This window comes from Gobio gobio (assembly GCF_949357685.1).
Source record: "Gobio gobio genome assembly, chromosome: 20".
Lineage (NCBI taxonomy): Eukaryota > Metazoa > Chordata > Actinopteri > Cypriniformes > Gobionidae > Gobio > Gobio gobio.
In genome coordinates, this window is record NC_137113.1 from 25,296,267 (window position 1) to 25,309,785 (window position 13,519).

At 38.1% G+C, this 13,519-nt stretch overlaps 1 protein-coding gene across 2 annotated transcripts in view; it reads right to left on the minus strand.

The window, feature by feature from the left end:
* The window catches only part of LOC307116709 (CASK interacting protein 2), a 73,841-nt gene extending 60,614 nt beyond the window's left edge, over window positions 1-13,227 (minus strand). For both annotated transcript variants that reach the window (XM_079801026.1, XM_079801025.1), the window contains exons 1-2: window positions 12,797-13,227; window positions 12,108-12,445 (exon numbers count right to left, since the gene is read on the minus strand). In XM_079801026.1, coding sequence (XP_079657152.1) covers window positions 12,108-12,201 — 94 coding nt within the window. In that variant the 5' untranslated portion in view covers window positions 12,202-12,445; window positions 12,797-13,227. The remainder of the gene's footprint in view (window positions 1-12,107; window positions 12,446-12,796) is intronic.
* Window positions 13,228-13,519: the final 292 nt, after the last annotated feature.

Consider the following 13,519-nt stretch of genomic DNA (forward strand, 5'->3'; position numbering starts at 1 on the left):
AGGTAAGCTCAGTCCGCTTTTACAGACTCATTATGCTCAAAATTGTGCTCTTATAAACTGGTTTAACTCAAACGTTCTGGGTAAATGTTTTGAGATAAAAACTGAAAGAGTTGTTTAGCGTAGGGTGACCATATTTTGATTAACGAAAACCAGGACACTCGGCCCGGCAATGAAATACTCAAATGATACTCGAAGTTTACTCAAAAGATTCCTTATTAATTTCAATACATTTAAAGTATGCCCCCTCTGTATGGATAGAAAATTGTTATATTAGGGCCAGGACAGGACTTCTTTTTTTTGTCACCCTAGTTTAGCGATGGTGACGTTGAAATCGCGGGACCGTGTTGTAGTTCGTTTATAGCCTACCTTTAGTCTTTTACTTTTGGTGACTGCATTTAGGCTTAAAAGTTGTGTTCATCAGTGATAATTATCTTGATGGACGAAACGTGTAAGTATCATAAACTTGTGTTGATCACAGAGCTTGTTAATTGCTATAATCCAAAAGCCTATGGGAAAATTCTATTGGGTTTTTCTCGAGGGAATCTGTGCGATGCCAACTCCTGGTTGGCCTACAAAGTGACGTTATACCGGCACCACTCTATTCGCCTACTTATACTATGCCCTAAATGTACTCTTTTTGTGAAGAAAAAGTACATACTTTTGAGTGTGTTGCAAAACAGTAGACAAATTGGGACATATCACATCATACAATTGCGTCTTTGCTCTCTGTGGCATCCTGACACTGTAAACTAGCCTGTCAATCATCTTGTCAGTTACAATCCTACACATTTAATTTAATTTCTTACCATAATGCAGTAGCACGTTGATCTGCAGTTGTGGATCTTTAATGCAGAGAACTCCTCATATTAATACATAATGATGCATTTAAAAGTTAATGGCCAAACGGATCTTTATAAAAGTCCACATTGTTATTGCAGATGAAATATATCATGGATAACATTAAATATTTATCAACAGGCTAAACTGATTATTAATCACTCAAACCTTTATCTAAAGCTCTCATCATCAGTCGTGCATACCCGCCATGTTTTGTAGTTTAACACTTTTAACTAGTGTTTGTAGTCCTCCTCCAAATTACAATGGGTTGTGGGCAATATTAGCCTTTATAGTGTGCACGGATCCACACTTCGAAAATCTACCGGAAAAAGTAGACCATCTGGGGACTTTTGACATACTCTTTTCAACATACTATGCTTTAGGATACACTTCTTCTAATCTCACATACTATTTAGGATGGATAGTATGGACATTGGGACGCAGGGCAAGCCTCTCTAAAACCCTAATTTCCGTGCTTGGATTGGTTAGATCAGATGGTCGAGTCTGTTGTGAATGCGGGGATGAAATTCAGATATTGTAATAGGCATTCAATTTCTGACATGCACTGTAACGTTGTAGAAACAACTTACTATACAGTGCATGTCAGAAATTAAATGCCCATTACCATATCTGAATTTCAGCTCCAGAGGCTTCCTCAGTGCTTGATACAGTGAATCAATTTACAGCATCAATTCCACAGCAAGTCCTCACCCAAAGTGGATTTGCAGCGCTGAAAACAGTGTCTTCTCGAAATGTCAACAACACGAACCAAACACTTCCAGGCCTCAGCTACAACTACAGTGTTTGAGAGCAGGTCAAAGTAGACGTCATTAGCAGGAAATCAATGAAGACAATAGGCTGGCATTATGCACATTTTTACGTATGTAGAGGAAGTGAGAATGGAATTGCTGATGACTCATTTCAGCAGTTCGAAATCGATTCTTTCTTTCTTTTAGGAGAATTTGTGGCGCACTTTGATCTTTAAAGGAACACTCCACTTTTTTGAAAATAGGCTCATTTTACAAGTCCCCTAGAGTTAAATAGTTGAGTTTTACCGTTTTTGAATCCATTCAGCCGATCTTTGTATCTGGCGGTAGCACTTTTAGCATAGCTTAGCATACATCATTGATTCTGATCAGTCCATTAGCATCTCATTCAAAAAATAACCAAAGACACTTTCAATTTTTTCCTATTTAAAACTTAACTCTTCTACAGTTACATCGTGTGCTAAGACCAACTGAAAATGAAAAGTTGCGATTTTCTACACCTATATGGCTAGGAACTACTTTCTCATTCCTGCGTAATAGTCGCGGATCTTCGCGGCCGTACCATGGCTGCAGCGGCGCAATGATTCGTTGGTATTCTGTGAAACATGGTGGTAGTTACACCTTCGACTTACTATCACAGCCCTTTACAACACACAGAACCATGGCTAATCACACAGGTAAATCCACAACACAATTTGTCGGCTGCAAGCCTGAAACTTTCTCTGCAACTACACGAACTTAGTGCCGGTCACATTGAAAGTTACCTAGCTGGGGGCTACTTTCAGACGCTGCGTAAACCCAGCCATGGTACGGCCGCGAAGATCCGCGACTATTACGTAGGAATGAGAAAGTAGTTCCTAGCCATATAGGTGTAGAAAATCGCAACTTTTCATTTTCAGTTGGTCTTGGCAAGTTGGCACACGATGTAACTGTAGAAGAGACAAGTTTTAAATAGGAAAAATATTGAAAGTGTCTTTGGTCATTTTTGAATGAGATGCTAATGGACTGATCAGAATCAATGATGTATGCTAAGCTATGCTAAAAGTGCTACCGCCAGATACAAAGATCGGCTGAATGGATTCAAAAACTGTTAAACTCAACTATTTAACTCTAGGGGACTTGTAAAATGAGCCTATTTTCAAAAAAAGTGGAGTGTTCCTTTAAAACTTTGCAGACCTTTTACATTCACAAATTGCTATATTACACTGCCTGAAAGGTAACATTTGAAAAAGCCAAATAGGGGCGCTTTAAATTAATTTAGTTATGCCTATAAGTAATACAAATGCCAAGGTCTGACAGGAATCAAAACACACTAGCATACTAGTCTATATTTCTTTTTACCCTTATTTATGTAAGGGTATGGCGGAAATAGTAAGAGCGAATTAAAGCACATTGCGTTTATTCACTGTATCCCACAATGCAATACACTCAACTTTACCCTCCATTTTCAGTGATAAATAATGAAGTAATATCAGCAATGATTTAACACATGGTTCTTGACTCATTAGTTTACATGATCAGACTGACAAACAAGACAATTTTCACCAAAAAAAAAAAAAAAGCTAAATAATCCTTTTAATTTCCAAGATGATATTGATGCCAATATATCATGCAATGTGATGAGGTCATGTGATAGTATAGTACTGTTTAAACTGTTTACCATGGAATAATGCTTACCGTATCATTCCATTTTTTTCTAAAATAGTAGCCAGTATACATTGTTGCACAATGGTATAAGTAGTAAGCTAGTCTTTCACTCAGAACATGGTCACAATATTAAAAACAGATATTAAAAAAAAAAAATAATTTAACAAGAAAATACAATTTTAACTACAGCTCAATGCAGATCCCTTCATCTATTTTGGCCAATCCAAGTATAGGCTGACATTGTATCAAATGGCCATCACCGATTTCCTATGGATCTGAGGGGTCTGTGAGCCATGCCTTTGGCTCCTGTTGGGCTAATCACAGGCCCTGTTCACAGAGGCGGCCAACGGGCAGAGGGCACAATGCCAACGGAGCTATGAACTTTACATATGGTTGTAGGGGAAGAAAAAAAGTTAATGATGTGGGTCTTTCAAGAGGAGTTCGAGTTTCAACATGACAACATTCCAGACATGGCTAACCCACCCAATCTCTCAATTTCCATCTATGTCCCTCTCTCCCTCCCTCACTCACAGTATCCACACAAAAGTGTGCGTGGAAACACAAACAACCTTTGTGTCTGTCAACAGTGGTCTTTTCTCGTTGAATGGAAGAGCTGCTTCTAATGTGGGCATCTTTGAAATGAAATGAGCCACAGAAACCGCACAGGGCTCAGCCACTCCCTAAACCCACACAATAAACATAATGAGCTAATTTAAAGGACACCTTATATCAAGTCATTCATTGTCACTGGGCCTGTTGATATTTTTATGCTTGAAGGCATCTTTCCACCTTTACTTATGAATAGAATTGCCTCTCAAAAACCTTTAAAAATCACAACATGCACTGAGTGCATCTGAAGAACGGACGTGATCATGTGAGAAGAGTGTCATAATCAACAATAGCTCTATATACACAGGATTTAGGAATTTGACACAGTTAAGCTAACAATAACAAAGTCACTGAAAGTACATCTGTAAAAATGTCAAACTAATATCAACTCTTAGATTTTGCAGCACTGCATTACTTTATCATTCTGACATGCTTGCAATGTTCCAATGTATAAAAGTTAATATTTTCCATATAAATAATCGTTTTCATGACAAAAGACGGCATACTGCGCCGTTCAAAGATTTGCGATCTATTCATCAAAGAATCCTGAAAAAAAAGTGTAATGGTTTTCAACATCGATAAAAGTAAGACATATTTCTTGAGCACCAAATCAGCACATTATAATGATTTATAAAGTATCATGTGACTGAAGACTGGAGTAATGGCTGCTGAAAATTCTGAAAAAATTAAATTTAAATAAATACAAAATGTATGATAATTTCACTATATTACTGCATTTTCATCTTATCAAATAAAGAAATTAAAGTGTGAAACAAAATTTGAAAATTGACAACCAAATTCAAGTCAAATCAAGTATGGTGCAAAAAAAAAAAAGTGCGGTGCAACTAACATGCAGAAAGTCATTCTGTGGTCTTGTGACAAAAAAATAAAAATACCTATAGACCCCGTTACTGTCATTAATATTTGAAAAAAAAAAAAACATTTTTGAAGAATGTTTGTAACAAAGCAGATAGAGCAACCATTTACTACCATAGTATTTTCCCCCTACCATCTGCTTGGTTACAAACATTCTTCAAAATATCTTCTTTTGTGTTCAGCAGAACAAAGAAACTAATACAGGTTTGGAACAACTTGAGGGTGAGTAAATGATGACAGAAGAATTTTCATTTTTGGGTTAACTATCCCTTTAAGTCATGACTTTTTATTTATGACTTAAAATTCACAATGGTAAAAAAAAAAAAAAAAACACACACACACACACAAAAAACAAGTCACATGATCCTAAACACTTTTTAGAAATTTACAGGAACACAAGCAGGTGTTGGAGGTAAAGCCCTCAACAGATTAGATAACAACTTTAATTAGATGGATCACAACTGATTGGGTTTGGCTTGCCAGAAACAATTTGGGGTCAAGAGTTGAATGACCTACCTACAATTTGTTCTAGTAAACAGTACAGTGTGAAATACAGGCTAACAAACTCTCTACTCTATAACAGTCTGTGAAAGCTGTAAGCCATTTTACTTTACTCATGATACCAAAAAAATTGAACAAGTTGGACTTGGAAGACTGACTTGGACTGACAAAAGACAAACTTTTCATCTTTGCATAAGGTTTACCCACATGGATTTCAGCATCCAGACCTAGCAGCCTACTGTTATCCCATGAGCCTTTGTGACAGTGTGTTCAAAGGGAATTACCACTACAAAATAGGAAAAAGGTTTTACTGTAATACCTCTCCAAAACACTGGATCTCGGCTCATTTCTTAAACAACATTCTGCCACATGATGAAAGCCTCCCTGAACAAAACAAGCGGAAAATTGTCAAGGTGTCTGAGCTCACTGTCAGTGGACGAGGAGATAAACGAAACACCCGGTTATGTAACACACACCACGTGACTGTGCACAAGGGTGACTTTTACTGGCTGAATGTACATTTAAAATAATGTAAATGATCTTGCAAAAGACTCACACAAATGCAAAGTTTCACTAAAAAAATCTAATTCTGCAAAATACTACTGCCATCCGTTTATCTTACCCAATCTGGGGTATGAATAGGTATTAAACAATCAATGAATAATAATTATCATATAAACATGTTCCTTCTTCACATAAATATAACTAAATTGATTTAAAATATATATATATATATAAGCTCACAATTCTGACTCTCTCACAATTGCGAGTTTATATAGCTCAATTCTGACTTGATTTCTCACAATTGACTTTTCTCAGAATTGCACAATCGCAACAAAAAAAAGGTAATTGTGCATTTTCAAAAAACTTTGGATCTGAAACTTGGATTTGACTTTTTTCCCCTTGCATTTGAGTTTCTCTCTCCCAATTCTGACTTTTTCTCCAAATTTTGAAATATAAACTATTTTGTGGCAGAAACAAGCTTTAAATTTAAATCAAAAGCTACCCACAAAAACTTAACTATAACAAGTTCTGTGAGGCAAAAAAAGGCTTCCGGAAGCCTAAAAAAATACTATGATATACACGATTAATAAAATAGATGATCAAATTAAAATCTTTACCCAACCACAAAGGAGGAAGTAAAGAAGGTATTTAAGATAAACTTTACAGATTGACTCGGAGGACGATAAAATCATTACAACGAAAGCAGACACGGTGTTCTGATTCCATATCTCCTGCAAGTCTGGTTTTGTCGCCTGCCTTTGTAAGGTTGTTTTGGTGCTGACGACTGTAAACAAAGCGGCAGAGAACCAGTCAGATCAAATATTCCTTGCTAGTCTGCACATAAAGACTTTTCTCCAAACAGGACATTTAATTGCTAATTTTTGTGAAATTAAAATAACCAGGCCAGTAACGTTTAGTCAAAAAACTAAAATCTGTTCTAAATGTGAAGCTCGGTGGATCATATGACTAGTGGCCATAGTGATACCAACGATTATGTTAAGTACCTCAAAGTAGGTATTCAGGTTTACAATACAGAACATTTAGGTCACAGAGGTCAAATATAATCCAGGTTATTGCATCATTATATTAAGGCAAAACTGTCTAAAAAGAGCATGCCTGTTTTTTTTTTTATTGAAACATTTCTACACTGAAATAACTGATTATTGGCTCTGATTATTATTCAAAGTGGTGATTTCTTGCTTCCACATAGTAGGAAATTACACTTGCGTTGTAGCCAATGAGGATGTGAATGTGTTGTGATTTTTTAAGCCTGTAGAGATTCACTACCATTTGCATCAACAATGAAACCAGAAATGAAACACTGAGACGGATCAAAGCTGAAAAGTGGACTAACTAACGCAACTAAATTTAGTTTGTCTCTCCACGCTGAAATGGGGCTACACAGTGCTATGACACAAAAACAGAAACCAAGAGCCAGTTGTTCAAAAAGTTCCATCAGAATCAGAATTATCTCGATTTGGAAATCACATGTTTTTCTATCCGGGATCAGGTAATCCATCTTATTTTTGTGCTGTTTTTTTGGCACAATTGAATTGGATCATCTTGATCCAGATACACACTACAGTGATACAACAGTGAAAAAAAACACTTTAAAATTAAATATTACAGCGGTTTGGGGATTGTTTCATGGCACCAAAATCTATTTTTTACTTTACTGTGGGTAACCGAAAGGCTTAGGTAAACTAATAAAGAGCAAAATAATATACATTATAATAACACACCAATCAGGCATAACATTATGACCATTCACCATTAAGGTGAAGTAAATAACACTGATTATCTCTTCATCACATATAGCATATATTAGGCAGCAAGTGAACATTTTGTCCTCAAAGAGGATGTTTAAGAAGCAGGAAAAATGGGCAAGTGTAAGGATTTGAGGGAGTTTGACAAGGGCCAATTTGTGATGGCTAGACGACTGGTTCAGAGCGTCTTCAAAACTGCAGCTCTTGTGGGGTGTTCCCGTTCTGCAGTGGTCAGTATCTATCAAAAGAGGTCCAAAGAAGGAACAGTGGTGAACCGGCGACAGGGTCATGGGCAGCCAAGGCTCATTGATGCACGTGGGGAACGAAGGCTGGCCCGTGTGGTCCGATCAAACAGATGAGCTGCTGTGATGCTTTGGACAATGTTCTGCTGGAAAACCTTGGGTCCTACCATCCATGTAGATGTTACTTTGACACGTACCACCTACCCAAGCATTGTTGCAGACCATGTACACCCTTTCATGGAAATTCATAGTGGCTGTGACCTCTTTCAGCAGGATAATGCGCCCTGCCACAAAGCAAAAATGGTTCAGGAATGGTTTGAGGAGCACAACAACGAGTTTGAGGTGTTGACTTGGCCTCCAAATTCCCCAGATCTCAATCCAATCGAGCATCTGTGGGATGTGCTGAACAAACAAGTCTGACCCATGGAGGCCCCACATCACAACTTACAGGACTTAAAGGGTTAGTTCACCCAAAAATGAAATTTGTGTCATTAATTACTTATCCTCATGTCGTTCGACATCCGTAAGACCTCCGTTGATCTTCGGAACACAAATGAAGATATTTTAGTTGAAATCCGATGGCTCAGAAAGGCCTCCATTGGCACAATGTACTTTACACTCTCAAGACCCATTAAAGGTACTAAAGACGTCGTTACAAAGTCCATCTCACTACAGTGGTTCTACAATAATTTTATGAATCGACGAGAATAGTTTGTGCGCAAAAAAAACCTAAATAACGACTTACATAGTGATGACCGATTTCAAAACACTGCATCATGAAGCTTCGAAGCGTTATGAATCAGTGAGTCGATTCAGCGGTTTGGATCGCCAAAGTCACATGATTTCAGCAGTTTGGCGGTTTGACACGCGATCCGAATCATGATTCGACTCGCTGATTCATAATGCTTTGAAGCTTCATGATGAAATCGGTCATCACTATACAAGTCGTTATTTAGGGGTTTTTTGCGCACAAACTAGGACTTTTTCTGTAATTCATGACAGAATTTTCATTTTTGGGTGAACTAACCCTTTAAAGGATCTGCTGCTAACATCTTGGTGCCAGATACCACAGCACACCTTCAGGGATTTAGTGAAGTCCATGCCTCAATTGGTCAGGGCTGTGTTTGCAGCAAAAGGGGGACAAATCTAAACTTCAGAATTTCCTTTTTTTCCTTTTGAACACCACATTTTCAAGGTTTGGTCCAATCTGATAGCCGAAATCCAATCAGATTACTTTTGAACAACTGGCCCTAAATGATCATCAAATTGCCAATATGGACAAAAATATCCTTTGGATAAAGATATCCTTTATCGCTGGTCGCTTTATTGTGTCATGCCACGGTTTCACTATTTTAACACAGCGTGAACCAGTGTGATGCAAAACGGATTATACAAAACTTAAATTCACTTTAAAACTATTCAAACAAATTCAGAAGAGTGCATTCACATGCAGTCATATCCAGTAAGCAAATATATGTGAGGATCTAGATTTAAGATGTCGTATGTGTCTTCTGATCTGCGCCGTTTGTGTTTTCTACAGTAGCCTTGTGTTCTGTAGGCTAATTAAGCTAAAAATAGAAAAATATATGCAAGCTCTCAGATAATGCTAATAATACTGTCCATCCTTTAATTCTCTAGTTTCGATGAATATTTAAAAGCTGACTCTAAGATCTGCTCAGTTGAAGGAACGGCCGGCTTACACAGTTTATACTAGATCTAGTGATGACTGACAACATCGCTCATGGATTAACTCATTGAGCAGATTCCAAAACAGTCCTGAGTAGCCTGACCCATCTGTCATGAACAAGAGGAGAGAGTATTAAAACATGTATATGCTTGCGTTCAACATGCTTTGTGTTGAAACACTCACTTTGAGTCACCTCATAGGTCTTGATGGTATTTACCCCAGTAATTTACATGGCTACTATATTTTTAGGGAACAAAAGCGACTGAAAGCAAAGCAGCCCAATAGAAACAGTGAACGGTGTGCTAAAATCCAGCTCTCTTTAAAGTTAATCTGTCAGTTTGCCATATGGGTCATCCCTGATTTGTAAAAAGACAGGTGGGGGCAGGGATGTTACGCTCAATCAACAGAAACCGTGGCATGACTGACCCAGCGCTCCTTTTCCTTAAAGGGATAGTTCAGCCAAAAGTGAAAATTCTGTCATCATTTACTCACCCTCAAGTTTTTCCAAACCTGCATACATTTCTTTGTTCTGCTGAACACAGGAAGATATTTTGAAGAATGCGAGTTGTGGGGCACCATTGACTTCAATAGTATTTTTTTTTCCCATACTATGGAAGTTAATGGTGCCCCAAATATCTTCATTTGTGCTCAGCAGAACAAAGAATTGTATACAGGATTGCAACAATCTGAGGGTGAGTAAATGAGAGATTTTTCATTATTGGGCCGACTGATTCAAGCTGATAGAAGAGCAACTTTGACTGAAATAACCACTCGTTACAACCGAGGTATGCAGCAAAGCATTTGTGAAGCCACAACACGCACAACCTTGAGGCGGATGGGCTACAACAGCAGAAGACCCCACCGGGTACCACTCATCTCCACTACAAATAGGAAAAACAGGCTACAATTTGCACAAGCTCACCAAAATTGGACAGTTGAAGACTGGAAAAATGTTGCCTGGTCTGATGAGTCTCGATTTCTGTTGAGACATTCAGATGGTAGAGTCAGAATTTGGCGTAAACAGAATGAGAAATGGATCCATCATGCCTTGTTACCACTGGGCAGGCTGGTGGTGGTGGTGTAATGGTGTGGGGGATGTTTTCTTGGCACACTTTAGGCCCCTTAGTGCCAATTGGGCCTCGTTTAAATGCCACGGCCTACCTGAGCATTGTTTCTGACCATGTCCATCCCTTTATGACCACCATGTACCCATCCTCTGATGGCTACTTTCAGCAGGATAATGCACCATGTCACAAAGCTCAAATCATTTCAAATTGGTTTCTTGAACATGACAATGAGTTCACTGTACTAAAATGGCCCCCTCAGTCACCAGATCTCAACCCAATAGAGCATCTTTGGGATGTGGTGGAATGGGAGCTTCGTGCCCTGGATGTGCATCCCACAAATCTCCATCAACTGCAAGATGCTATCCTATCAATATGGGCCAACATTTCTAAAGAATGCTTTCAGCACCTTGTTGAATCAATGCCACGTAGAATTAAGGCAGTTCTGAAGGCGAAAGGGGGTCAAACACAGTATTAGTATGGTGTTCCTAATAATCCTTTAGGTGAGCGTATTTTAAAATGCATGTTACTGATCTTGAAATGATGTTTGATTTTTTGTTGTTTTTTTTATCCCCTCATAACTTCTCTCTGGTGGCGTATGGGACTTCTCCAATCGTTCAATCCACTTAATCCCTGCCCCTTTCTTAAATTTGACCTCAAGATCTCATTAAGATCTGCCTCCATCCGATGAACATTCGATGGACAGAACCAAGCTTCCGCGCTACATTTTTTCTTTTAATAATCAATATGAATTTTTGACTCTAACAGGGAGCACATTCAATAATTATATTCAATATTAATAACACTGCGATCAATATCCTGCAGCAGAATATGACCATAATTGGACCGACTATCACCATTCAGATATTCAGTGGAGTTCATTGACCGTCTGGCCCGCCAGGAACTGACCCTGTTTGGCCTCCAGTCGATACGGTCTCCATCTGCTTGGGAAAGACTTACAGACTGTCCTGAAAACATCCTCTGCAGGTGCACTGCACTAACTTGAACCCTACTGAGTAACAGACTACTTGGTTTAATCCCATTATTGGCATACTATTCCAACTAGAGTTGATGTCTGAAGGTACCTATTTACATCTCAGTGAACACACTACTGGAATGACCAAGAAATGCTAAAGGTCTTTTCATGTTCAGTTTGGATGCAGCTGTTGTTTAGTGTCATACAAGGCTGATTCAGTGATTAGTCTGGTGTTATTGTTAATGCAGCTCAGATGTTAAACAAAGTCCCCAATGGTTATTCTTAATATCAGACAGTAAATCAAAACCATGACTTATGCACTTGAAAATGAATTCTTCACCTGAAGAGTAATCTGGGACACGATAACAGCATGATTGTACAGGGTATCAAGTTGCTGCTTAGCTCATTTAAAATATTTCAGATGTGAAACACTTTTAAAAATAGATTAAATACTTAAAGCATGATGTATAATAGGATCTGTGACTGACAACGTTTTGATGATGAATTTGTTGACTACATTTATAAAGGTGTAACAATTGCACATAACTATGCTACAAACTATAGCATTAACACACAATGACTAGCTGTCAAAAGAAAGAAGGGAAAAAAAAGTGCTTTAAAAAAAACTCACTATTTCGGTTGGTCTTGATCTTGGCCAGAAGTTTATGAGCTAAGGGAAGGTCTCCATTCTTCACAGCCAGAAGAAGGTCCTGCTCCTTGCCCATGGCTCTTGTCCGGCTCCCAGAAGAGTGTTACAATCACAATATCATGATTCTCTCTGCTCACGAAACCTAGGATTTGGCTTTTGGTTTACCTTATCATTTTTTATATGGTCAAAACATTTAGCACATTAAGCTTTTAAATTGTATTGGAGTTCTTTTTAAGGTCCTATGCTACATGTTTGTTCTTGAGCAGGGGGTATATAATGAATGTTAGCCATCCTTAATGCCAGAAACATCACATGGAAACCTATAGAAAGAACAAACAAACATGCTGTGTTATCATTACCATAATACACTAATATATCTTTGAAGAAAGCACTGTATGGTATCTTGAATCGGTAGACAACAGTATTTAATGTCCCTTTCATTTACAATAAACAGGCAACCAATCACTTCGAAGACAACCTCAGAGCGCTTCTGTGGTCATTTGGTTGTTATGGAAAGTAGCGTAAGACGGAAAATAAGACGATAAAAATAATCCTAAACAATAATGACAACTTTCCTGACCAGTTAACGTTACATGTCTGAATGTTTTTTAATCAAAAGCTAAATAGGGAATACACTTGCCATGTAGAGCTGTAGGATCACAGATACTCACCAATACGTAGTCAGGTCGATTAAACGCTTAAAGCCACTTATTCCACGAAACCGAAGTAGTTCAATAAGTATAATCCCGTTTATGATTTCTGTTCCTGTTGTTGAAATCGCAAAAGCGCAATGCCATACTTCAACGTGTTTGACACAACACAAGTGACCGATGCGTGAGCGCGCGCGTCTGTCACGCGCGTCCCTGGCGTAACTCTCTTCCTGAAAGGTGTACTGAGACTCTCACTTCAATTTAGCGATTCCAGAGAAAAAAAGTATAATGGCGAATATATTCTATAAAATCTTCTGTATGTTTAAATGGCTGAATGCTATGTTCTAAAGCTGTCTATCTTTGCATGTTACATGTAGGCCTACAGTTTGTATTTACACCATAGGTGTTAATCAAGACTAACCTAACAGGTCATCTCACAATTGTCTCCGTATGATTTGATAGTAATTTCGGCGATATATAAAGCAGACAGTTGGGATCCTAATGTGAAGTCACAGTTGTTTCTAAAGTAAGTGCGACATCTGGTGTCTTAACGATGTAATGTCCTGTCAGAGCTCCTGAGTCCTGACTTTCACATGCGTAAATTCACCTTAAATATAACAATATGCAGAAACGACTTGAAAGGAGATGAACGGTTATGCAATATAATCCATGTCTTTCAATAATTAACATCTTATTCTTATACAAACCGCAAAAGACTTAAAGGGATAGTTCACCCAAAAATTC